Below are 27,859 nucleotides of genomic sequence, written 5' to 3' on the forward strand. Positions count from 1 at the left end.
ATAATGAGTGAACTGTTCTGAGTCTTTGTCTCTCCTTACAAATTACAGAATTAGTTTGTTCATATCCACAAAGTAACTTGCTTAGAATTATGACTGAGATTGCACTGAATCTATGGATCAAGTTGGGAACCCTAACTACGATAGGGTTATCTGGGCTGCCCTCTGCAGCCTCCTCAGACTTGCCCAGCAGGGATGGGTGCCCTCAGGGATGTTCCAAGCCCGGTGCATTCTCTAGTGAGCACTAGGACAAGGGCTCACCCAGAGCTCGTCTCCCCAGAACCACTGTTCTCTCTGTCTGCAAGGTCCTCGTCTGGCCCGTGCTCCAGCGGTTCTGTGTGTGCAGTGTCCTCTCCTCCTTCCCCTAACCACAATCCCCAGAAAGTTCCACCTCAACTGCCACCACCTCAGGAAGTCTCCCTAATTATCCTGCTCCTTTGTGTCATTCCGCTCTTACTTGTCATTATACACTGTCAACTCCTTGAAGGGTGAAAAAGTCCCTATCTCTATCTGTCTATCCATTCATCTTTCTCTCTAATCATCCATTCATCTATCCATCTAGCTATCACCTGTCATCTATCTATTCATCCATTCATCTATCTCTCCATTCATCTATCCATCCATCCAACAATCCATCTATCTTCAACTTATCCATTCATCTATCTACCTATCATCTATCTATTCATTTATCCACCCATTCATCTATCTGTCCACTCAACCATCCACCCATCTATCCATCCATCCAACAGTCCGTGTGTCTGTATATCTATCTATCCATTGAAAGCACCTGTAAGTCTGAGCGCTGCTTTGCATTACCCTAGACAAATAAATTAACAATTGGCCAGTGCCAATTGGTAATGAGTACAGAATTTTCCACACTCCCTTTGGAGACCCTAAACTGGATAAGTTCTATCAGCTGCTCAAAGTATTATGATTTTTTTGGTCTCAGTCTCCCATCACCACTGGAGAATTTCCCCAAAGCCCACCTGGAGGCTCAGCCCCTCCTGCAGGCAGACCTGGGAATTAGCTGTTCTCAAAAATTCTTGCTTGGCCTGAGAGGTGAGCATTCAGTTCTCTGTCTGAAGACATAAAAGAAGAGATCATTCCATTTCTGTCTTTATGGGAAATACAGGCAGGAGTAGCGTGTGCAGGGGAAGGTGGAACACAGTGCTAAGACAATGAGGTGGGCTGGTGGAGAGAGCAGCCAGGCCAGCCCTAGCTTGGAGGGGGGAGAAAGAGAAGCACACCCCAAGTAAGCCTTGGGGTGCAACAGGGAGAAGGCGAGAGGGGACTTGAATCCTCCAGACCCCACACCATTGACCGCACAAACAAGCTGCCAAGAGAAGCAAAGCTGGAGAACCCAAGTGGAGGCAGCTCATTTAATCAGGATCCAGTTAGTTAAAAATAACTTCCCTTATTAGTTTAAGTGAGATCACCACAGGGCTGGAAATTCACTGTCAGTGAAACGCAAACACGAGAAGGAGACAGAAACATCTACATTCATGGTGAGCTTTAGTTCAGAAAAGGACACACGGGAGGAAGCTGCCTGCACATGCCATAGGCTCTGTTTGCCTTCCAGGCTTGTGAGGCACATGTCTGCCGTTTTGGGACCGAGCACCCTTCATTCTCCCTGTCTTGCTGAGAAGAAGTGGCAGCCTAGGGCCAAGTGTCGGGAAGCATCTTTAGCAAAAAGGCAACCTTTAGAGGTGATGCTGCACCCGGGCTCTGCTGAACCAGACCTCACGTGCACTCCCCAGGAGCCTCTTCTGGCTTCCCACCACCTTCCTTCGGCACACAGCTTTCCCTTGTTTTTGATTTTTTGTTTTTAACTGCAGTACAGTTGACTTACAATGCTGTGTTAGTTTTCTGGCGTCCAGCCAAGTGATTCCGTGATGTATACACACATATATATACAAACGCACACATAATTGTATGTGCTAATAACCCCTAATTTACCCCTCTCCCACCCCTCTTCCCCTTTGGTAACCATGGGTTTGTTTTCTATGTCTGAGAATCTGTTTCTGTTTTGTAAATACGGTCATTTGTATCAAAGTTTAGATTCCACATATAAGTGATATCATATGGTATTCGTCTTTGTCTGTGTGACTTACCTTGCTTAGTAAGATAATCTCTTGTTGACTGTCTACAAGGTTCCAACCAGGGAAAAGTGGGGGGGCCATATGGGAGTGGTTTACATGCTCTTTCTAAAGGGCCAAAGGCAGAGGATCAGGGACAGAGCTCTCTGAGGAAAACTTGGGGAACCCATCCTGCTTTCCTGGAAAGCCCAAGAGACAGCAACCCTGTGACCCCAATCCCGCCTCAGCATGCATTCCTGAGCCCCCTGCATCGCCCATCTGCAGCCTCCTCTGAGGTCAGGCCCTGTTGGAACAAGATCCCAGATTTTCCCACCTAAGTCTCTCCCTGTTGATCTGGAGGTGATGGGGGTGGGCAGGCTAGGCTCCAGAAAATTGCCCTGGGGTGTGGGGCTCAGGCGCTGTGATTCAGAGATGCCCATACAGGGCTCACTCTGCTAAAGTAGCAGCAGTCCTCACATAAGCTGACAGGCATCATGAATGTGCTTCAGTTTTGCTTTTTTTGGTTTTGCTTTCTTTTGTGCTTCCCTATTGTTTTTGTTGTTTTGGGAGGAGTATGTAGACCTTTTGAGGGGAAATTTTCATTTACATATAATCACAAAGTTACAGAAAAATTCTAAGAATAAGGACCTCTTATAAATGCTTTATCCAGATTTACTAATGTGTTTTCATCCTGTGCCATTTGCTTTATTTTTCTCTAGATAGATATAAATATGTATATAGATGTCTATATATAGAGAAAATATATATCATACATAAATACACACATACATATATGTGTAGGCTTTGTTGTTCAATTGCTAAGTCATGTCTAACTCTTTGTGACCCCATGGATTGCAGCATATCAGGCTCCTCTATCCTCCACTATTTCCTGGAGTTCGCTCAAATTCATGTACATTGAGTTGGTGATGCTATCTAACTGTCTCATCCTCTCCTGCCCCCATCTCCTTCTGCCTTCAATCTTTCCAGTATCAGGGTCTTTTCCATTGGGTCACCTCTTTGCATCAGGTGGCCAAAGTTTTGGGGCTTCAGCTATAGCATCAGTTCTTCCAATGAGTATTCAGGGTTGATTTCCTTTAGGGTTGACTGGTTTGATCTTCCTGCTGTCCAAGGGAGTCTCAAGAGTCTTCTCCAGCACCGCAATTCGAAAGCATCCATTCTTCGGTGTTGAGACTTCTTTATGGCCCAACTCTCACATCCATACATGACTACTGGAAAAACCATAGCTTTGACTAGATGGACCTTGATCGGCAAAGTGATGTCTCTGCTTTTTAAGACACTGTCTAGGTTTCTCATAGCTTTCCTTCCAAGGAGCAAGCATCTTTTAATTTCAAGGCTGCATGATTGTGTATGTATACATGTATAAATATGTATATATGTGTATCTGTAATTCCTTTCTCAACCACCTGAGAATGATTTGTAGATGTGATGTCCCTTTGTCCCCAAAAACCTTAGTACACGTTTCCAAGAACAAGGATATTCTCTTGAGTAACTGCAGTATAGTTACCAAATTAGAGAACTTAAGCCCCGACACAACACTACTATCTAATTCATAATCCCTACTCAGACTTCATCAATTCTAGCTGTTTCTGCTGATCCAGGATCACAGACTGCATTTATGTTGTCAAGTCTTTTTAGTCTATTTTAATTCAAAACAGTTGCCTAGCCCTTCTTTATCTTTCTCGCCCTTGACATTTTGGAAAGCTTGTAGGCCAGTCGTTTTGTATAATGGTTCTCAGTTTGAGTCTGGTTACTGTCTCTTCATGATCAGATTCGAGGTACGCATTTTTGGCTACTGAAATCAAGCTGTGCTCCTCAGAGTGCAAGATATCAGGAGACACATCGCATCGGTTTGACAAGAACCTGGTTTTAGAGTCACGCTCATGGGTTTTAACTTGGTGCCCTATAGGATGTGAACAGGTATCTCCAACCTCTGGCTTCTTCCTGCGCCACAGCTGTGGACAGCGAGGCACACACTCACAGACACACAACCTGTTGGAAGGCCTGTGAGGTGGAAGGCCCAGGATTTCCTTTTGGATGGTACGGAACATGTGGTTGGATGATAGTGGCCCCCATCACCCCAGTCAACAGCCAGCCAATGTCCAGAAGCAAGGCCCCCACCCAGCAGTTGATGGTGGACTCATGAATAAGCCCGGCTGAGCCCAGCAGAGAAACACAGACTGCTGTCTCCCCACCCCCCAAACAGTGGACTAAACAAAGGGTTTTTGCTTTAGGCCACTATATTTACAGATGGTATGCTGCTGCTGCTGCTGCCAAGTCGCTTCAGTCGTGCCTGATTCTGTGTGACCCCATAGACAGCAGCCCACCAGGCTCCTTTGTCCCTGGGATTCTCCAAGCAAGAATACTGGAGTGGGTTGCCATTTCCTTCTCCCATGGATGGTACGTTCCACAGCAAAGGATAGCAGATACCCTTTGTTCATCAGGGGAAAGAGCTCAGACTCAGAAGCCCTGCATGTCCATTGAGATCACGAAAGAAAAAGGTCACGCTGCCTTTCTTTTAGCTCTGTCCTGTCTCCCTCAGAGATCTGAACCTCTGCCTCGGTTTGAGATTCAAAGGATCATTTTCATTTGCTTATGTGGTTTAAAAACAAACCACGGGTATTGTTCTCCCCAGACCTTTCCAGGGCATGTCGTTCAGTCATTTGACTGCAGTCAACAGATGTAGAGTCTTTTCTGGAGGGAGATGCCGTAGCAGCAGAGAAATCTACCACCAAGACACATCTAACAGGCACCAGCCGGGGCTGTAGGGTTCACTGTGGCTCTTTTTTAAAAATACATATATGTATTTATTTATTTGGCTGTTCCAGGCCTTAGTTGCGGCACACAGGATCTTTAGTTTTGGCTTGTGAACTCTTAGTTGTAGCGTGTGGGGTCTAGTTACCTGACCAGGGATCCAACTGGAGCCCCCCGCATTGAGAGTGCTGAGTCTCAGCCACTGGACCACTAGGGAAATCCCCCCTGTGGCTCTTTGCTTTGTCAACTCCTCTGACCCCCTTCCCTGAAGGGGAAGGCACTGGGATTTGGTGCCTCTGGGATGCAGCCTGAGGGTTTGTATTTCTAATATGTTCATCTGGTATTGCTCACCATCAAAGAGCTTTGGGAAACTGCATTAGTGAAGTATTTCTCCAACTTGGGTTACGTCTTATAACCACTGAGTGTGTGCGTGCACGCTAAGTCGCTTCAGTTGTGTCTGACGCTATGCGACCTGCCAAGGTCCTCTCTCCATGGGATTCTCCAGGCAAGAATACTGGAGTGAGTTGCCATGTCCTCCTCCAGGGGATCTTCCTGACCCAGGGATTGAACCCGCATCTCTTAACATCTCCTGCACTGCCAGGCAGGTTCTTTACTACTAGAACCAGATGGGAAGCCCTGGGGAAGCTTTAAAAAGCCCCAACGTCGACAGCATTTGTATCTGAATCTCTGGGGCTGGCCCTCAAGTCTCAGTATTTCTTAAAACTTTCCAGGTGAGAACACTGTGCAGCCAGGCAGTAGCCGTGGTGATGTCTATGACTGATGAGTAAGCAGCTTGCTTTCTCCCGCTGCGCAGGGACATTGCCTTTCAGTGGCATGAATTTCTGACTGTGAAGGTGTACTTTTCCCAGGGCTCATGATACGCTGCCCTGGAGACTCCTTTATGGTCTTCTCCTCATCATTCAGCTGATTTCCCATAAGAGAGTTGAATTTTCCTTTCTAGGAGAAGTTTCCTAAATCCTATAAATTTCCTTTCAGGGAAAAAGTGTGTGTGTTTTTTTTTTCCTTTGTAGAAAAATTTCCACCACGAAGGCAGATTGAAGGGCATGCAGTATCAGCAGCTGTAGCAGATGCTGTCAGGGGTCCGTGGACAGGGGCTCTAGGTAGGCATCTGTGCATCTCTGTTGGAGGTTGGCTTGCCTATTGGAACGCTTTGTCTGAGCACACTGAAATCCAGAAGAGTCTGGGAATTTACAGCTCCCTGAAGTAGCCCTTACCCAGTGACTGACAGAAGCAGTGGTATAAATAGCCCTGCTCTCTCACTCCTGATCAGGAATCCCATGATGACCTGTGGTCACTGTCTCCAGAGAGCCCCTGCAGGACCCCACCAGAGTTACTCCCCACCTACACCCACCTCCCAACCCCTGTGGACACTGATTAGTGCCCCCCTTCTGGCCCCCTCCTTTCCCTGTCCGCTTCCCCACTGCCCTGCTGGCTTTTCTTCAGAAGACTTCCTGATTCACAGTGTTCAGTGAATCCTCATCGTAAAGTTGGCTTCTAACAGAACACAACCTAAAGGTCAACCCCCACAAGCACAGCCTCCAAAACCTTTACAGAGGCTCTGGCACTGACCTTCATCCTTAATACACAGCGCGTTGTATGTGCCCCCAGGAACGGGGCTGCTTTTCACCCTCACATCCACAGCTCGCATGGTTTGCTGCTCACCCCTCCGCTCGTTGCACACAGTTGTCCTGAAACAGACAAAGAAGACAGTGGGTTAGGAGAGCTAGCCAAACTGGGAAAGAATTCTCCTCTGCCATCGCTCTGAATCAGCAGACATTTTTCTGATTCAGGAGTTTGGGCTGAAATTATCAATACTCTTCCCAGAGATCGGTCTAAAAGCAGGAATTTGTAGGTGATGCTTGAGTTCAGGTCATGTAAATTGATTCAAGTTTCAGATAAAATACATTGCTGATCTCTTCCAGTATATGCTTGGTTTTTATTTCATAAAATTCTGCTCTTTATTAGCTCCCTTCTTTTGGGGGGGATGGGTTTGTTTTGCTGTTCTTTTCAGATTTCTTAAGATAGATCGTTATTCCTGAACCTTCAGACTCTTTCCTTTTCTAACATAAGCATTTAATATTTTTGTTAAAGCATTTAATGCATTTTCCTCCAGGTATAGCTCTAGTCGCATCCCATGAGTTTGGGTATGCTATATATGTGTGTGCACATATGTATGTGTGTATATATATGTGTGTGTATATATATATGTGTGTGTGTATATATATATATATATATATATATAATTTTTGGCCACACTGTGTGGCATGTAGGACCTTAGTTCCAAGAGGGATGGAACCCATGCCTCCTGGATTAGGAGCACAGAGTCTTAACAACTGGACTGCTAGAGAAGTCCCTGTTATATTTTAATATCATTCATTTCTACATATATGTAAATTTCCACTATAATTTATTTTTGTCCCATGATTTGTTTAGGGGTATCACTTAAATCAACAAATAGGATTTTTTAAAATCCACCTCATGGTTCTTGTTTTTTCTTTTTTTCATTTGTGCCATATGATGTAGACACAGCACATCTATGTACTTCCCAACATAAATGAAAACACACGTTCATAGAAAAACTTGTACATAAATGTTCACAACAGGTTTATTTGTTACAGAGCAAAAATGGAAACAACCCAAATGCCTATCAGGAAGTGTATGGATAAATAAATTGCCGCATACTTGATGCAATCAAATGTTATTTAGCAGTAAAACACAATGAACCATTAATAACATAAAATATAGATGAATATCAAAATAATTTTTGAGTGAAAGGGGTCAGAAAAAGAGCATATGCTGTATGACTCCATTTATATGAATTACAAATTAGCCTCAGGTGTCCGAAACCTGATCAGTAGCTATCTGGGCACAGAGGTGGATGAACGGGTGATGAAGGTAGAAAGGGAGGAAAGAGCTGCCCCTATGTTTTGTAATAAGTTCATTCGTATCTTTTAAAAGTGTTTGTTTATTTTTGGCTGCACTGGGTCTTTGTTGCTGCATACAGGCTCTCTAGTTGTGGAGAGTGGGGGCCGCTCTATTTGTAGCATATGGGCTTCTAATTGCAGTGGCTCCTCTTGTGGAGCACAGGCTCCTGAGAGCATGGCCTCAGTGGCTGCGGCACGTGGGCTCAGTAGTTGCGGCACCCAGGCTCAGCTGCCCTGCAGCATGTGGAATCTTCCTGGACCAGGAATTGAACCCATGTCTCCTGCGTTCGCAGGCGGATTCTTTACCACTGGACCACCAGGGAAGCCCTGTATCTTTTTGAAAATTAGACTCCACATATGAGTGATATCATATGATATTTGTCTTCCTCTGTTGGACTTTTTTCACTTCGTATGATCATCTCTAGGTCCACCCATATTGCTGGCAAAAGTTCTGTTTCTTTTTTATGACTGAGTAGTATTTCATTGCCTGTATGTACCACTTCTTCACCCATTCCTCTGTTGACAGACATTTAGATTGCATTCATGTGCTGACTATTGTGAAGAGTGTTGCACTGAACACTGGGGTGTATTGCGATTTTCAAATTATGGTTTTCTCGGGATCTATGCCCAGGAGTGGGATTGCTAGATCATATGGCAGCTCTGTTTTTACTTTTTTTAAGGAACCTCCACACTGTTCTCCAGAGTGGCTGTACTAATTTACATTCCCACTAACAGGTTAAGAGGTGACGGTCCTTGTTTTCTAATCAGAGCATCACATTTGCTTAATTTAATCACATATTTCTTTGAATTTAAATCTGCCATATTTCTATTAGTCCTGCCCATTCTTTCTTCTTCTCTTTTCTTTTCCAGATTTTGATGGTTTGAATTCATTTTCAGCAATCTCTTCTTCTTCTGTATTGGTTTGGAAGTTACATGTTCTTTTACAATTCTTTTAGTGGTTACTCCAGAGGTTATAACATGCTTCTTGGATTTATTAAAATTTAATGTTTCTTTTACCCTCTTTCCCAACAACACAACTTAAAATACTATGTGTTAACATACTTCAAACACTTCCTGATTTGTATGCCATTTTTTTAGTGTTTAGTATTACTATTATTGCTTTAAATAATTATAGATCTTCCTCAACTTACAATGCGGGTTACATCCCCCAAAACTTGTAATAAGTTGACAATATGGTAAGTAAAAAATGCACATAATACACATAGCCTGCTGAACATCAGAGCTTAGCCTAGGCTACCTTAAACATGCTCTAAACATTTACATCAGCCTACAGTTGGGTAAGATCATCTAACAGTCTATTTTACAATAAAGCATTCAAGGTCTCATGTAATTTATTGACTGCTATGCTGAAGTGAAAAAGCTGAATGGTCATCTCACCACAGAATGGCTATAGTGTGTCAGTTTTTTATTCTCACGATCGCACAGCTGACTGGGAGCTGCAGGTTACTGCCACTGCCCTGCATCACAAAAAAGTATGATAGTATCTGACTAGCCTAGAAAGAGATCAAAATTCACAACTTGAAGAACCATTTCTGTTGAAAGCATAATGCTTTCCTACCATCATAAAGTTAAAAAGTTGTAAGCTGAACCACCATAAGTCAGGGACCATCTGTATGTAATTTCAACTCACCTCTATATTTACTTTTACCACTCAGTTCTTTCTTGCGTCTCCAATTGTCCACCTCCAATTATTTTCCTCCTGCCAGAAGAACATGCCTCAGGGTTTCATTTAGTGCAGATCACATATAATGAATTCTCTCACCCTTTATCTGTCTGAAAATTCTTTACTTTACCTTTATTCTCTGAAGATATTTTCACTGGGTATAGAATTCCAGTTTGGCAGTATTTTCTTTCAGCACTTTGAAGGCATCATTCAGTGGTCTTTGGGCTTTCACTGTCACTTTATTGCTGCTCCTTTGAAGGTACTCTTTCTTTTCCTTATTACTTTTAGCAGTTTTTCTTCATATTTGATCCTTACCAGTTTTACTATTTTGTTCCAGGTTGTGAAACTCTTATTTATCCTGACTGGGCTTCACAGGGCTTCTTAAATCTGTGTGTGAGTATTTTTCCACAGTTGTGGCTAAATATACTAATTTTGCTTCATCTTATTTCTCTTCTCCTTCTGGATTTCCAATTACATGTATCTTCTTTGCTTTGTACTCTTTCTTCTATATTTTCATCCTGTTTCTTCTGTTCTTTATTCTGGACATTTTCCTCTAAAATATTTTCCAGTTCATTAATTTTCTCTTTGACTCTTAAAATCAGCTGTTAGATTTGGCCATTAAGTTCTTAATTTCAGCTATTATATTTTTCACTTCTAGAGTTTTTACTTGGTTATTTTCATAGTTTTCAGTCTTCTGCCAAAATTCTCCTTTTTGTCCTTTGTATTTTGAGCATTTTAAAGAGTCATTTTAAAGTCTGCATCTACCAATAATAACATCTAGAATTTCTATTGGCTATTTTTATTATTATTGCCTTGTCTACCCAGCTCAGTTCAGTCACACAGTCGTGTCCAACTCTTTGTTACCCCATGGACTGCAGCATGCCAGGCTTCCCTGTCCATCACCACCTCCTGGAGTTTACTCAAACTCAAGTCCATTGACCTGGTGATGCCATCCAGCCATCTCATCCTCTGTCGTCCCCTTCTCCTCTCACCGTCAATCTTTCCTAGCATCAGGATCTTGAAATGAGTCAGTTCTTCACATCAGGTGGCCAAAGTACTGGAGTTTCAGCTTCAGCATCAGTACTTCCAATGAATATTCAGGACTGATTTCCTTTAGGATGGACTGGTTGGATCTCCTTGCAGTCCAAGGGACTCTCAAGAGTCTTCTCCAACACCACAGTTCAAAAGCATCAATTCTTCAGCACTCAGCTTTCTTCACAGTCCAACTCTTACATCCATACATGACCACTGGAAAAACCATAGCTTTGACTAGACGGACCTTTGTTGGTGAAGTAATGTCTCTGCTTTTGAATATGCTGTCTAAGTTGGTCATAACTTTCCTTCCAAGGAGTAAATGTCTTTTAATTTCATGGCTGCAGTCACCATCCTCAGTGATTTTGGAGCCCCCAAAAATAAAGTCTCTCACCGTTTCCACTGTTTGCTCATCTATTTGCCATGAAGTGATGGGACCAGATGCCATGATCTTAGTTTTCTGAATGTTGAGTTTTAAGCCAACTCTTCACTCTCCTCTTTTACTTTCATCAAGAGGCTCCTTAGTTCTTCACTTTCTGCCATAAGGGTGGTGTCATCTGCATATCTGAGGTTATTGATATTTCTCTTGGCAGTCTTGAGTCCAGCTTGTGCTTCTTCAGTCCAGCGTTTCTCATGATGTACTCTGCATATAAGTGAAATAAACAGGGTGACAATATACAGCCTTGATGTACTCCATTTCCTATGTGGAACCAGTCTGTTGTTCCATGTCCAGTTCTAACTGTTGCTTCTTGATCTACACACAGATTTCTCAGGAGGTAGGTAAGGCGGTCTGGTATTCCAATCTCTTGAAGAATTTTCCACAGTTTGTTGTGATCCACACAGTCAAAGGATTTGGCGTAGTCAATAAAGCAGAAATAGATATTTTTCTGGAACTCTCTTGCTTTTTCAATGATCCAACGGATGTTGGCAATTTGATCTCCAGTTCCTCTGCCTTTTCTAAATCCAGCTTGAACATCTGGAAGTTCACGGTTCACATACTGTTGAAGCCTGGCTTGGAGGATTTTGAGCATTACTTTGCTAGCGTGTGAGATGAGTGCAACTGTGCGGGAGTTTGAGCATTCTTTGGCCTTGCCTTTCTTTGGGATCGGAATGGAAACTGATCTCATGTGACTGGTGCCTATGTGACTGGTTATTTTATACTATGTGACAAGTCTTTTATTTGCTAACATAGTTTGTAGAAATAAATTGTCTAGGATAATATTATTTTCCTCTAGAGAAGTTTTTTAAAAACACTTATTTATTTTGTTTGGCTGCACAGAGTCTGAATTGTAACATGTGAGATCTTTGATCTTCATTGTGGCATGCAGGATTTTTTATTTTATTAGTTGCAGCATCTGGGATCTAAGTTCTTTGACCAGGGATCGAACCTGAGGGCCCCACATTAGGAGCGTGGAATCCTAGCCATTGGACCGCCAGGGAAGTCCTTGCACTGTGCATTTAATAGTTTTTGGTGGGGAGGGGAGATGGACCCACAGTGAAATGTACTACTAATGGTCAGATACTTCATGGTTTCAGAAATATTAACATGGAAAACTATTTTAATATGTCATTTAGTAAATATTTCAAATAAGCATGTTTACTGTATAAAGAAATATCATCTAAGCAAGGTAGAGATCCACTATGTAATATGTTTTAACACATTACAGCAAACCCAGAGAAGATAAACCTTTCCAATGACTTTGTTTCTATTTGTAATGCCTAGGAGACCTAAGCCTGGCTCAAGCTGGCTGTTTAGAATCTGTGAATATCTTGATTATCTGATTCAATGATAGTAACAGAGTTATTAAAAGTATCCATACTTAACTACATTAGGGGAATATGTATTATCACTGGTCATATTTTGTTGATTTAGGACCTTGGAAGCAAAATACGAGGCAGAGAGAGTCACAATTCCAGACTCACTGAAAAGTTCTGGAGGTAGTTTCATTTTTTCTCTTTATTCAATTGCTGCTTCACCTTTGGGGATGTGAATCAGCATGGTTGTGTATGTTTTCTATGGCTATTTCCCAGCCAGACATCTTCAGGGTCAAGCAGTTCTTGGAGCCCATTTCTTCTCTCACATTCCTGTGGCATGAAGGAAAAAGTGGAATGGCTCCTGCCCTCTCTGTTTATGACTAATAAACAGAGCAGTTAGCAGCACTAATGGGATGTTTTCTCCTAGCCAGCCACAGAATTATTTCTCCACAAGGATTCCAAGGGTCAGGAATTCAGATAGGGCATGATGGGAAAGGCTTGTCTCTGCTATACAATGTCTAAGATTGAGCTGGGGAGACTCTGCTAAGGCTGGGCTGGCTCACTCAATAGCTGGGGGTTGGAATCACCCAGAGGCAGTTAATGCTTGCTAGTGGTTGGGAAATCAGTTGGGGCTATTGGTGAGAGTACATACGCAGGGCATTTCCATGTGGCCTGGGCTTCCTAGGACTTCTCAGTGGTAGCATCACAAAAGTAAGTGTCCCCAGAAATCAGAGAGTGGCTTTTTCCAACCTAGCCTCAGAGTATCACTCCCGCTGTGTTCTACTGGTCGAGGCAATGCTATGCTGTCCCTCATTCAAAGGTAGAGGACACTGGGACTTCCCTGGCAGCCTAGTGGTTAAGACCCTGTGCCTCTCCTGCAGGAGGCAAGGGCTTGATCCCTGGGTGGGGAATGAAGATCCCGCAGGTCACACGGTGAGGCCAAAAAAATAAGGAGTGATATAAAAACAAACAAAATACAAAGGGAAAGGACACTGACCCCACTCCTCAATGGGAGTAATGTGAAAGAATTTGTAATTGTATTTTAAAACCTCCATGCCATGTTCCTCTTTTCTCATGGATGCAGATGAACATCCCCAGAGAAAAAGAGATAAAGAACATATGTCAAACAGTTAAGGGTCATTAACTCTGAGGTAGGGAAGAAGAGAGAAACTCACTTTGTGCTTTATATATATATATATTACCTGAAATTTTTATGAGCATGTATTATTTTTGTAACCTAAAAGGCAATTCAAAATAACAAAGCAAGGGGGAAAAGACTGCAACAGAACTCCAGAGATATGTTTTTATATGAGAACTCAAAACAAAAACTGTACTGCAAGCCATAGCCCACTGCACTCTGTCTATCCTGGTGCCTCAACAGAACAATTATTGAGCCACCAAATCAGCCCTGATGGGGTAGTGGATGAGTTGGAAGGAGAGTGCCCCCAGCTGGCCTGACTTACCCTAGGGTGCCGTCCGCCAGCCAGCCCGTGGTGCACACCGCCAACGCGCAGTCCTGGACCACCCTCCGCAGCTCATCTGCAGACACCAGGTGAGCACCTCTGCTTCTGCAGGAAAGCCGCGCGGCCTCCAGTGCCAGGCCCTGAGAGCCGTTCTGAGACTCCAGCACGAAGAGCTTCCCTGTGTGAGGACAAGCATGGACACAGGCTGATTCCAGGATCCAAGGGAATTTAACCTCAGCAGACACCCCCCGGGCAAACACCTGTGAGGACTGCAGTCTCTCCCACTTGCTTAAAGACTGAAGCACAGCAACTACCTCAATGCGCTCATCCCTGGGGCCAAGCGATGACAATTACAAGTTTTTACTCTTTTTAAAAAAAGTAACTAACTGCTGTGGCATGTTTATCTGGATAAGTCCTTCAAATCTTCCATTTAAAAAGATGCCTAGAGGCATTATTTACAATGCTTGGCAATTTCCTTGCCAAGACAAGGAAACATCCTGACTGTGTATCAGTGGATGAATGGAGAGAGAGATATACACAACGGCATACTATTCATCTATAAAAAAGAATGAAATTTTGCCATTTGCAGCAACATGGTGGACTTCAAATGCGTTATAGTAAGGGAAATATGTCAGACAAAGACAATATCACTTAAATGTGGAGTCTAGAAAATACAACAAACTGGTGAATCTAACAACAAAGCAGACTCACAGATACAGAGAACAAAGCAGTGGGGGGAATGAAGGGCGAGGGGAGATGCGGGGGTGGGGAGGCACAAACGACCGAGTGTCAGACAGGCTCAAGCACGTGTTGCACAACGCAGGGCGTATAGCCAGTATTCTGTAATCTTTCTAACTGAAAGACCAGGGACTGCAGCACTCCAGGCTTCTTGTCCATCACCAACTCCCAGAGTTTGCTCAAACTCACGTCCATCCAGCCAGTGATGCCACTCAACCATCTCATCCTCTGTCGTCCCCTTCTCCTCCCACCTTCAATCTTTCCCAGCATCAGGGTCTTTTCCAATGAGTCAGCTCTTCACATCAGGTGGCCAAAGTATTGGAGTTTCAGCTTCAGCATCAGTCCTTCCAATGAACACCCAGGACTGATCTCCTTTAGGATGGACTGGTTGGATCTCCTTGCAGTCCAAGGGACTCTCAAGCATCTTCTCCAACACCACAGTTCACAGCATCAATTCTTCAGTACTCATTTTTCTTTATAGTCCAACTCTCACATCCATATGTGACTATTGGAAAAACCATAGCTTTGACTAGGAGGATCTTTGTCAGCATAGTAACATCCCTGCTTTTTAATATGCTGTCTAGGTTGGTCATAGTTTTTCTTCCAAGGAGCAAGTGTCTTTTAATTTCATGGCTACAGTCACCATCTGCAGTGATTTTGGAGCCCAAGAAAATAGTCTCTCACTGTTTCCATTGTTTCCCCATCTATTTGCCATGAAGTGATGGAACCAAATGCCATGATCTTAATTTTTTGAATGTTGAGTTTTAAGCCAACTTTTTCACTTTCCTCTTTCACTTTCATCAAAAGGCTCTTTAGTTCATCTTCACTTTCTGCCATAATGATAGTATCTTCTGCATATCTGAGGTTATTGATATTTCTCCCTGCAATCTTGATTCCAGCTTGTGCCTCATCTAGACTGGCACTTCACATGATGTACTCTGCATATAAGTGAAATAAGCAAGGTGACAATGTACAGCCTTGACATTCTCCTTTCCCAATGTGGAACCAGTCTGTTGTTCCATGTCTGGTTCTAACTGTTGCTTCTTGACCTGCATACAGATTTCTCAGGAGGCAGGTCAGGTGGTCTGGTATTCATCTCTTGAAGAATTTTCCACAGTTAGTTGTGATCCACACAGTCAAAGGCTTTGGTGTAGTCAATAAAGCAGAAGTAGATGTTTTTCTGGAACTCTCTTGTTTTTTCTATGATCCAATGCATGTTGGCAATTTGATCTCTGCTTCCTCTGCATTTTCTAAATCCAGCTTGAAGACTTGGAAGTTCTTGGTTCACATACTGTTGAAGCCTCACTTGAAGGATTTTGAGGATTACTTTGCTAGCGTGTGAGATGAGTGCAATTGTGCAGTAGTTTGAGCATTCTTTTACACTGACTTTCTTTGGGATTGGAATGAAAACTGACCTTTTCCAGTCCTGTGGCTACTGCAGAGTTACCTTTGCTGGTATATTGAGTGCAGCACTTTAACAGCATCATATTTTAGGATTTGAAATGGTTCAGCTGAAATTCCATCACCTTCAATAGCTATGTTCATAGTAGTGCTTCCTAAGGCCCACTTGACTTCACATTCCAGGGTGTCTGGACAAAACGTTTCTGACAAAACGTGGTCCACTGGAAAAGGGAATGCAAACCACTTCAGTATTCTTGCCTTGAGAACCCCATGAACAGTATGAACAGGCAAAAAGATATGACACTGAAAGATGAACTCCCCAGGTCAGTAGGTGCCCAATATGCTACTGGAGAATAGTATAGAACTAACTCCAGAAAGAATGAAGAGACATAGCCAAAGTGAAAACAACACCCAATTGTGGCTGTGACTGGTGACGGAAGTAAAGTCCGATGCTGTAAAGAATAATACTGCATAGGAACCGGGAAAGTTAAGTCCACGAATCAGGGTAAATTGGAAGTGATCAAGCAGGAGATGGCAAGAGTGAACGTTGACATTTTAGGAATCAGTGAACTAAAATGGACTGGAATGGGTGAATTTAACTCAGATGACCATTATATCTACTATTGAGGGCAAGAATCCCTTAAAAGAAATGGAGTAGCCCTCACAGTCAACAAAAGAGTCTGAAACGCAGCACTTGGGTGTAGTCTCAAAAATGACAGAATGATCTCTGTTTGTTTCCAAGGCAAACCATTCTATAGCATGGTAATCCAAGTCTATGCCCCGACCAATAATGCTGAAAAAGCTGAAATTGAACAGTACTATGAAGACCCAGAAGACCTTCTAGAACTAACACCCAAAAAGAGATGTCCTTTTCATTACAGGGTGCTACTAAGTCGCTTCAGTCGTGTCCGACTCTGCGACCCCATAGACGGCAGCCCACTAGGCTCCCCAGTCCCTGGGATTCTCCAGGCAAGAACACTGGAGTGGGTTGCCATTTCCTTCTCCAATGCATGAAAGTGAAGAGTGAAAGTGAAGTCGCTCAGTCGTGTCCAACTCCTCGCAACCCCATGGACTGCAGCCCACCAGGCTCCTCCGTCCATGGGGTTTTCCAGGCAAGAGTACTGGAGTGGGGTGCCATCGCCTTCTCCGTCATTACAGGGTACTGCTTCATTCTATACTCCAAGGCCAAATTTGCCTGTTACTCCAGGTACCTCTAAACTTCCTACTTTTGCATTCATTATAGGGTACTGGAATGCAAAAGTAGGAAGTTTAGAGGTACCTGGAGTAACAGACAAGTTTGGCCTTGGAGTATAAAATGAAGCAGGACAAAGGCTAATAGAGTTTTGCCAAGAGAACGCACTGGTCATAGCAAACACCCTCTTCCAACAACACAAGAGATGACTATACACATGGACATCACCAGATGGTCAATACTGAAATCAGGTTGATTACATTCTTTGCAGCCAAAGATGGAGAAGTTCTATACAGTCAGCAAAAACAAGACCAGGAGCTGACTGTCACTCAGATCATGAACTCCTTATTGCAAAATTCAGACTTAAATTGAAGAAAGTAGGGGAGATCACTGGATCATTCAGGTATGACCTTAATTAAATCCCTTACGATTATACAGTGGAAGTGACAGATTCAAGGGATTAGATCTGATAGAGTGCTTGAAGAACTATGGACGGAGGTTCATGACATTGTACAGGAGGCAGTGATCAAGACCATCCCCAAGAAAAAGAAAAAGAAATGCAAAAAAAGCAAAATGGTTGTCTGAGGAGGCCTTACAAATAGCTGAGAAAAGAAGAGAAACTAAAGGCAAAGAAGAAAAGGAAAGATACACCCATCTGAATGCAGAGTTCCAAAGAATAGCAAGGAAAGGTATGAAAGCCTTCCTCAGTGATCAGTGCAGAGAAATACAGGAAAACCATAGAATGGGAAAGACTAGAGATCTCTCAAGGAAATCAGAGATACCAAGGGAACATTTCATGCAAAGATGGGCTCAATAAAGGACAGAAATGGTATGGACCTAACAGAAGCAGACGATATTAAGAAGAGGTGGCAAGAATACACAGAAGATTATACAAAAAGATCTTCATGACCCAGATAACCATGATGGTGTGATCACTCACCTGTAAATGGAAAGTAACCTTCAAAATTGTATAAAAATCAAAATACTGAATAAAAATAAATAAAATGGCACTTTACAAACCGCGTATGCTAAAGCTCAGCGTCCTAGGCTCCCCTGGGTGGGGTCACTTGGTGTCCAAGGCCCTGATTCAGCCTCAGCTCTGCCTTCCTCTGCTGCCGTGGCCTGGAGGGTGACCTCACACCAGCAGGTTGCTCCCCTCCTGTCTCAGGACATCATCACTTCCCACGATGAGTGCGCTTGTGTCTGCTGCATTTCTCCCCACCGGCCAAGAGAGCAGTAGCCTCGTCTCTTGCACACTGGCTGCCGGCACTACATCAATCTATGCGCAAGAAGCCTCAAGAAATATAGGGAGATGGGTAGAATAGGACGTGAACTCAGGGAGAGGTGGAAGCTGAGTCTGAAAGCAAAGGACAGCTTTAGGCAAGAAAACCATGGTGCAGGAGGGCGTGCTGGGGCCCCCAGCAACCTCTTGAAGGGACCAAGTCGGGACCCTGTCAAATCTAAGGTAAAGGCAGGGAGAAAAAGCCCACCTAAAATGTCACGTTTCACTTCCGTCAGCAAAATTACCATAAAATATTCAGTTCAGTTCAGTAGAGTCGCTCAGTTGTGTCCGACTCTTTGTGACCCCATGAATCGCAACACACTAGGCCTCACCAACTCCCGGAGTTCACTCAGACTCACGTCCATCGAGTCGGTGATGCCATCCAGCCATCTTATCCTTTGTCGTCCCCTTCTCCTCCTGCCCCCAATCCCTCCCAGCATCAGAGTCTTTTCCAATGAGTCAACTCTTCGCATGAGGTGGCCAAAGTACTGGAGTTTCAGCTTTAGTCCTTCCAAAGAAATCCCAGGGCTGATCTCCTTCAGAATGGACTGGCTGGATCTCCTTGCAGTCCAAGGGACCCTCAAGAGTCTTCTCCAACACCACAGTTCAAAAGCATCAATTCTTTGGTGCTCAGCTTTCTTCACAGTCCAGCTCTCACATCCATACATGACCACTGGAAAAACCACAGCCTTGACTAGACGGACCTTTGTTGGCAAAGTAATGTCTCTGCTTTTCAATATTGATCTTAATCAAATAAGAAACTTAGCTGTCGTCTACTGCAAAATTATTACCACAAACACAGTAATCGTCAAAGCTTTGGAAGCAAAAGCTATAATAAAAGAAATGCAAAAACTTCTCACAGTAAACATTACCTGTAGGTGACTGGAGTTCTCTCAGACATGGTACCAGTGTGCAGAAAACGACCTGAATAACTATATTAATCTTGGTAATCCTACCTGAAGAAGCAAGCATGCACCCTCAAGACACTTTTGTATAAGTAGCATTTGTATATCTGGAAAAAAAGGGCTATGAAATTAGACACAGGTTTTGATGGTCAAACCCCGGAGATAAAAGTGAAAGCCAAGGCTTCACATGATGCAAGGAATTGGATAGACCTCTCTTCCCTGCTCCAGCACTGCTACTGCACACGCGAATCTGAGAGTCTGAAACGTTAAACTCTCAAGATGAAAGAGTGGACAACGGTAAACTGTATCCCCTTCCCCTCATTCTGAAGACTGCTAATCTTCGTTGAGAACGGTAGTCCTAACAGAAAATGGGTGTCTAAAATGCTTCAAGCCATGGATGTAGCCTAAAGTGGCCCAAGACGAACATTTATCCAGACACCTCATAGGAACAATTTTAACTCCTCTCTGGAGGGGGAAAACAAAAACAAAAACACCTTTATCTTATGCTTCAGGAAATCCCATGCAAACACTTTTTCAAAGGCAATGACCACCAAAGTAAGACACAGCAAAGAGTTCAAGGAAACGAGGCACTGTGAGTGAGAAGCAACAGATGTGACACATAACAGACACTGACCTAAAAATAAGTCCAATACTGGTATTAACAGGCACAGGCTACAAAACAATGATGATGACTATATTTAGAGAAATAACAAATTTGAAAATATCTGCAAGGGATAGGAAGCTATAAAAAGTTGCTAAGCTGACTTGAAAAAGAACAAAATAGGAAATCTAGAAATGTTTATAAAAAATGATAAATTTAAAATGTAATAAATGTTTTTGACTGCATATCAGACACATTTGAACAAAGAACTTATCCTTGAAAAAGAAATCAGAAGACATCATCCAAAATGTAGTAAAATGACCAAAAAGATGGAAAACATTAATATTACTCAGCTGTAAAAAAGATGATGCCATTTGCAGCAACATGGACAGACCCAGAGCTGATCATACTAAGTGAGTCAGACAGAGAAAGACAAATGTTATATGATGTCACTTACGTGTGGAATCTAAAAATATGATATAAATGAACTTATTTACAAAACAAAAATAGACTCACAGACACAAACTTATATGGTTACCAAAAAGGATGAGGGGGGAGACAAATTAGGAGTTTGGGATTAATACATGTGCACTACTATATATAAAACAGATTAACAACAAAGACCTACTATGTAACACAATGAGCTATATTCAATATATTGTAATAACCTATAATGGAAAAGACTATTAAAAAGTGAATCACTTTGCTTTATACCTGAAACTAATACAACACTGTAAATTAACTATACTTCAATTTAAAAAATGGTTAGAACATAAAAACTAAAAAATAGAATAGCAGAGAGCAACACCTCCCAACTTGATCTATGAGGCCACCATTGCCCTAATGCCAAACCCAGACAAAAGACACAAGAAAAGAAAATTATAGGCCATTATCTCTCATAAATATAGACACAAAAATCCTCAACAAAAATACTAGCAAAGCAAGTCCAGCAGAATTAAAAAAAAAAAAAAAAAAGAATTATACACTATGACTAAGTGGGATCTATCCCAGGAATACAAGGTTGACTTATACCCCCAAATCAATTAAGGTAATACAATAGAATAAAGGCCAAAAACTACATGATCATCTCAATAGATGCAGAAAGGCACTTGACAAAAATTCAATACCTTTTCATGATAAAAGCATTCAACAAACTAGGAATGAAGAGGAATTTCTTCAACCTGATAAAAGCATCTACAAAAATCCCATAGCTGACATTACACTTGATGGTGAAATGCTGAATGCCTTCTGCTACCATCCTTGTCAACAAGGATTATCCACTCTTGCCACGTCTATTCAACATTGTACTGGCAGTTCTCTCCAAGGCAATTAGGCAAGAAAATGAAATAGAAAGCATCCAGATTAGAAAAAAGAAAAATATATCTGCAAACGACATAATCTTGGAATGTAGAAAATCCTAAGGAATCCACTAAAAAACTACTAGAACTAGTTCAGTATTTATACTTCAGTGGATATGTGGAGAAACTAAAGTAGGTCATCTTGCTGTAAAATCTTTCCTTAGGATTCCATTTACACACGTCGCTTCACAGACCGTCTTGACATGGATGACTCACATTCTTCTCTTCAGTCCAGACCCTTTCTGTTCACCCCAGCCTTCTTTCCATCCCTAGCCTCTCTCACCTGGACAAGTGAAATACCACCTGTATGGTCTCTCCACATCCAGTCTTGCCCTGGTCCTATCCGTTCTTCCTACTCTCAGGATGAGCTTCTAAAAATGCAAACCTGATCAGTCACTCTACTACTGGAAGCCATTCAATGTTTTCCTTTCCGTTTGGGGATTGAAACAAAACTTGGCCCCATGTCAATTCTCCTAGCATCATCGCAAACTACTTCCACCTTGGACTCTGGACTCCAGAACTCTGTTTCTTATCACATGTCCCATTTTCTCTGTGACTCACAGTTTCTTTGTACATCATTTTCTGTTCAGATCCCTTTTCTTCCCCACTTTGCCTGGTCAGTTCTTGCTCATCTTTCAGATCCTCCTACACCAAATGAAAAAATCTCCTGATTACATGCTGTCATAGTACTTCTGTCCTTTAATCTTATCAGAACTGCAATTTCACATTCTGTTCACATAATTATTTGCCTAATGAGTCTCTTCCCCCCACTGGATTTTTTTTCTTTTGTCGGGCCACGGCTTAGCTGAAGCATGTGGAATCTTTTACCTGCCACATGAGGGATCTTTCGTTGCACCACGTGGGATCTAGTTCCCTGACGAGGGATTGAACCTGGGACCCTGCAATGGGAGCATGGAGTCTTAGCCACCAGGGAAGTCCCTCCCCTATTGGACTTTAAGCTCCCTGATAACAAGGACCTTTTTCTCCTTGCCATTCTATCCTCAACAGCAAGGGTAGTAACCTAGCATAAGGTAGACACTCAAATTACCTGTTGAATTAATGATCTTTTCCTTCAATCATTACCCAAACACAGTTAATTTGCATTCAGTTAATGAGAAGATATTTTTCAGTTTCAAAGTATTTTAAAATTACAGTAGCAGGTCTCTTTTATGTATAAGATACATATCTAATTAGTCCAATGAAAACTAAATGTCATTTGAGTTTGACTTATTTTTTAATAGGTCTATGGAATTTTTAATAACACCAAACTCTCTCTTCAAATGTCCTAACACCTCAGGTTAGCTGCACATTTCATCTTCCTCCTTCCATCACTGTAGAACACAAATCCCTAAGTGTGAAAAGTGGTGGTAGTTAAGCATATATTTAGTAAAGAAAAGATTCCTTTCATAAATAGATTCTAATTTCTTCAATGGCTCTGTTATAAAAGTTGGAGCTCAGCAATTGGAGTTTCTTGAAAGCAAAGGTACCTATAGTTCGCCATTGGGGAAGAAGGGAGAAGGAAAGGAGAAAAGGGAGAAATGGAGGCATTTCTGGCAAGTGCTAAGAAGAAAAGGGGGATAGGGAAGGACAGAGGAGCCTGGTGTGCTTCGGTCCATGGGGTGGCAGCGAGTCGGACACAGCTTAGCAACTGAACAACAGCCAGGCTTGGTGCTTTCTCCTTGTCTGATGATATTTCTGTCTTAAATTTTCTATGATCCAAATCAAGCCATATTGCTCCATATCCATCTGGCATTCCACTTAAGCAGTTATAATGGGGTGAAAGGAAAGTCTCATGGATTGCAGGACATTTCTTTAAAAGGAAATAAGATGTGTACAATAGTATACATTGTTCAAAAGTTAGTACTAGCTCCAGTTTATTCCAGTTGCATTCTTTAAATCAGCTTAATTTTTCATGACTCAATGTCCGGCCAAAAACTACTACAGCAAAGAACTAAGAGTGGATTGGCTGCTTATAGGGATGGGATTTCTTTTGGGGTGATGAAAATACTCAGAAATTAGAGAGTAGTGATGGTCGTAAAACATAAGGACTATATTAAAAAACACTTGAATTGTGCATTTTAAAACGGTAAATTGTACATGAATTTTATCTTAATTAAAAATTAACAGGGTTCACTAGAAGCTTTCAAAGTTAACAGTGGTTTTTTTTTTTTTTTTTCTCACACACTCTCTCTGAGGATATGGAGAAATAAGACACTGACCTTAATTATGAGCAAAGAGTCCTACAATCTGGCACTTAAGACAAAACCTCAGGGAGGTTTTCCTCTGGCTTTCTCCTTTCCTTAACCACTGTGCTTCTTTTTTGTCAAATCTTCTCCTTTTACCCAATATTGTTTGCTAAATAGTGATGACATTTTAAGATAGACAAAGCATCCTGAATCAGCCAAGAGTTTTTTTTACTTCATCAACCTAACTTGTCCCAAGCTTGATTTACTAGAAACCCCTCACGGATGTGAGAACTCATGACTTCTTTTTCATCATATCCTTCTGCACAAATCAATAGGGATTTTGATTGAACAGCTAAATTAGCTTTTTGAAACTGAGCTGATCTAAGGTTGTGATTCTGCTAATTTAAGAGAAGTATTGAAAGCTGAATTCAGGCTCAACAAACGAACAAAAAGATGGGTCAATTTTCAAAAATCTGCAATAATCTGGCTCTTACCTATTTCTCCAGCTTCTTGTGGAAGGACAGCCTCACCTTGAACTTTGCACTCTAGCCACTCTATCATTTATCCCATTTCCCCTGCCACTCACAGGGCCTTTGCACGTGCCATCGTCTCTCTCCTGTATATTCTCTCTCTTTCGCCTAGCTGATTTCCTCTCATCTTTCAGCTCTTCCTGGACCAAGCCAAAACTCCGAGGGAGTCTTGTAATCACCGGCGGTGCAATTAGGAGCACATTTAATAGACGTGGGAAATCGTATCTCAGCAACGGAGGTTCCAGGCACCCTAGACGTGATGTCATTTTGCAGACTTTTCAAGATCTTGGAAAGCTAGCGGCAGGGCTGTGAGATCAGAGCACAGGCTTTCCCCGGTGCGCGCCCCGCAGGAAGGGGTGGTTGAGGGACTCCAGGGTGCGTTTCGGCCCGAGGCTACTCGAGGAGCCGGGAGAGGGGACGCAGGGTGGCAGGACGGCCACTCGCCTCGTTCTCGCCCCAGCTGGCCGTGCTCTGGGCTCGTCCCAGGGGGCAGCCCAGGCGAGCTTCGCTTTCCCCACCGAGACCCTATGAGCCACCCGGGGCCCGCCGCCTCGTGGACGCTCCACGGACACTCACCATTCGCCGGCGTGGAGAGGCGCGGCAGGCCAAGAAGGAGCAGCGCCGCCGCCCAGAGCCGGGCGCCGGGGCCGGGTCCCTCGGCAGCCATGGTGCGGGCGTCCGTGGGCCCGCAGCTGGAGCGCGGGCTCCGACCGCGCCGAGATCCCGCTGCCCGCGCCGCTGCCCGGCGCGCGCCTCTCGGCTCCGCGCGCTGCGCTGTGTTCGCGCGTCGCAGGCTTAGCCCCGCGCACGCAGAGAGGGGGGAGCGCGGCGGGCCTGGCAGGCTGGGGACGACGGAGCCGCAGCGCGGGGGCCCAAACTCCCGGGGGTCTCGTCCGCGGCGCCGGGGAGGCGGCTGCAGCCCGGCTCCGCCTTCGCGCTGGGCACCTGGAGGTCTCGGTGCCAAAGGAGGCTGCGCCGGACGGACGGCAGGCTCCCAGGGCGCCTCCCGGACGAAGGGGAAGGGCTTGAGGAGGCGGGAGACCAGAGCACCGGCTTCAGGGCATCCCCGCCTGCCTGGGGACCCTCTGAGAAAGGGGGACGCAGTCTTGAGAGGCCTAGCCCCTCCAGGAGGACCGGGAAAAATCGGATGCCTAACTCTGTCCTCTGCTTCTTGACTTTGCAGCTGGAGTTCTCCTAGAGTGGAAGAATTTTTTTTTTTTTTTTAAGAAAACTAACTGGCCAGCCTCATTCCGAGGAGTGACACGGACTAGCGAGACTCCTTTTCCCCTAAAAGGCCTGACAGTCATTCACGTGTAAGTGTAAATGAATTTACTTAACTGTTCATCTTCTAACAGCTAGCTGGTAAGCTGAGGAGTGAGAATTCACACATCTGGGCTGGAGGGGACCTTCTGACGCCTGGCGATCGCTGAGAACGGTGGGGAGGGGACAGGAGGCACCTGTAGGAGGAGCTGGGCTTTGCTTGCTTCAGGAACTGTGCCTACCACCGTTTTTTTAGAATAGTCCATTGGATATTACTAGCGAATCCGAATGACATTTTCAAGTTTGTCTTTATTCAGGCCTGTGTTGGCCTGGCCTGATTTGGAGAGATAGCACGCTCTAAAGGTTTAATTGGTACAATTGTTTTAGAGAACTATTTGGTTATTTCATATAAAGTTAAAATACACCTCCCCAAAGACAGAGAATTCCACTCCTGAGTGTATATCCAAAAAAAAAAAAAGAATGTCCACAAAAAGATTTATACCCAAATTTCATAGCAGCTTTAGTCACAATAACTAAAAACTGGGAGCAACCCACATGTCATCCATTGACTGAATAGAAAAACAAACTGCATCATGTTTATGCGATAGAATACCCTTCATCAGTTAGAGGAAGTAAATATTGATGCACTCAGTCACATGGATGAATCTCAAAAATATGATAAGTGAAATTTAGCAAAAGAGTTCATACTGTACGGGGGACCCCCAGGCAAGTCCCTGCATGATTCCATTTTTATATGAAGTTCACAAAGGGGCGGGACTAATCTGTGGTGAAAACAATGGTGTGGTCGCTTTGAGGAGGTGGGAGCACACAGAGCTTCTGAAGAAATGAGAGCATCCTGTATGATGGGGATGATGGTCACCTGAGTGTATGTACTCTCTCACTACACTGTACACTTAAACTCTGTGCGTTGTGTTGCATGTTATTTAAACCTTAATAACAACTATTTCAAAAATAATGAGTTCAGTTCTTGCCCTGAAAAAACAAGTAGGTTTAACAGAAGAGAGTTTAATGAAAGGACCACAGACAGAGATGTGGGCAGGGTTGAGAGAACCAGTAAGGGATGTTAAAGCTCTTGGGATTGTCAACAGCAGGAAGGTGTGAGGGGAGGTGGAGGTGTTATCAAAACCCAGCAGGAACGTGGTCATGAAAAGAGAGGTTAACCACAGTTGGAGGAACATAATCGTTGCCAGTGGTCTGGTAGTGGGGAAGAAATACTCCAGTCTCTCTCTCCTTCTACCCTTGTGGCTGAACCATTTGATAGCTGAAAGGCAAGGGAGCGCTGGTGCCTCGGTCCTCAGGAGTCATCCTCCCAGGTAATCCTGCCTGCAGAGTCGGGCAGAGTGGGTGCAGAGTGGATCCGGAGAGGCAATCAGAAATCAACCAGCACAGTCCATCTGTTTTTTCCTTTCATTTGCATGAACATAATTGGGAACAAAACAGGGGAAACACAAAGTTCTATCAGTTTCTATATGATCTGGGAATACGTCCATTCAATCAGACTTTCACTCGGAGCTAAACAATAACATCAACCACCATCACTGCTTATTTACACATGAGTGCTGTCTCACATGCAGAGAAAAAAGTAAATGCTTATCATTAAATGTAGATAGTACAGTCCTCGATCCCACAACTGGCCAAGAGGTGTCAGTTGATAATCATTGCAATATTGCCCTTCTGCCCCCTGAGCCTCTTGGCCAACGTGATTTCTTTTAACTGGTAGGAGAGATCCAAACCTTCATTCCTGCTGAAGCCCCACCTTTCTTAGTTTGCCATGGTTTCTCTCTGACTGTTGCTATTGGACAGATTCCTGGGATCTAGACATAGTCATCCATTCCCCCATCAGGTAGCAGCAACCCCCTTGGTAATCGGGACCAGTCATTAGTCGGTAGAGGGACCTCCTCTGTCTGTTGGAGAGCAATTTGAGTTTCCAATTCACTGGCACATGCCTGTGTGTTCCTCGTGGAAATATATCTCCCTTGCCTACCCAACCCTTCTAATTCACCAGTCTAAAGGTTGTGGGGCTGATTTGCAGAATTTTGATAGGTGATTTATCATATGCAATAGAAGGGAGGTCATTCCTACTTCCACTCCTTGGTTCTTAGTGTACTCTGTCTATAAAAGAAATGACACCATGCATTGGTGACTGGTTTAAGGCACATACTGTATCCTGGGCAGGTGCCCTAACCACTCTATAGAGTGTTAGCTCAGCTAGTACCCTGTGACCTTACCTTTTGATCAAGCCATCTCTTTCTGGGTGAGGTGCGTAGAGTAGGATTCAAGAACATGACTCCATTCCCTACTGCCTTTGTGGCAGAATCAGCTTCTTGGTTATAGACGATGTACTGTGTGATTCCACTGCCATCAGTGAGGCATTCTGAGTTGACGATATCGTGCTAGAAGAAGCAAGGCAGGCAAAGAAGACAAAATCATATCGAGATTAAGTATCTGTTCCAATGAGGACGAATATTGATAACTATAACCGCTGTGAGAAAAGGGATCCAGTATAAGCTTTTCTCCCACATAACCAACAAGAGGGGCCAGCGAGGGAATCGATGCTGTGGGGACTCACTGTAGCCTCTGCCTGTTGGCATGTTGGACACTGAGCAGTGATGGAAACCAGGTCAAATCTAAGGAAGAAGAGAAGCTTGTGTTATTGCGCTCT

The 27,859-nt window shown here is 43.5% G+C and overlaps 2 protein-coding genes and 1 long non-coding RNA gene across 4 annotated transcripts in view; 1 reads left to right on the forward strand and 2 right to left on the reverse strand.

Annotated features, from left to right (window-relative positions):
* SUSD5 (sushi domain containing 5) overlaps nt 1-24,678 on the reverse strand; it is a 43,743-nt gene extending 19,065 nt beyond the window's left edge. Inside the window, exons 1-3 of the mRNA XM_024983199.2 lie at nt 24,493-24,678; nt 13,724-13,901; nt 6,435-6,553 (exon numbers count right to left, since the gene is read on the reverse strand). Coding sequence (XP_024838967.1) covers nt 6,435-6,553; nt 13,724-13,901; nt 24,493-24,583 — 388 coding nt within the window. The 5' untranslated portion in view covers nt 24,584-24,678. The remainder of the gene's footprint in view (nt 1-6,434; nt 6,554-13,723; nt 13,902-24,492) is intronic.
* Nucleotides 24,679-25,139: 461 nt separating this feature from the next.
* Nucleotides 25,140-27,859, forward strand: part of FBXL2 (F-box and leucine rich repeat protein 2) — a 111,166-nt gene continuing 108,446 nt past the window's right edge. For both annotated transcript variants that reach the window (XM_059879863.1, XM_059879866.1), the window contains exon 1: nt 25,140-25,229. The gene's annotated coding sequence lies outside the window, so the exon portion shown is untranslated. The remainder of the gene's footprint in view (nt 25,230-27,859) is intronic.
* The window catches only part of LOC112443433 (uncharacterized), a 30,049-nt gene continuing 28,372 nt past the window's right edge, over nt 26,183-27,859 (reverse strand). Inside the window, exons 2-3 of the long non-coding RNA XR_003031795.2 lie at nt 27,426-27,590; nt 26,183-26,601 (exon numbers count right to left, since the gene is read on the reverse strand). This is a non-coding gene — a long non-coding RNA (uncharacterized lncRNA). The remainder of the gene's footprint in view (nt 26,602-27,425; nt 27,591-27,859) is intronic.

Source organism: Bos taurus, chromosome 22 (genome assembly GCF_002263795.3).
Source record: "Bos taurus isolate L1 Dominette 01449 registration number 42190680 breed Hereford chromosome 22, ARS-UCD2.0, whole genome shotgun sequence".
In the NCBI taxonomy this organism is placed as follows: Eukaryota; Metazoa; Chordata; class Mammalia; order Artiodactyla; family Bovidae; genus Bos; species Bos taurus.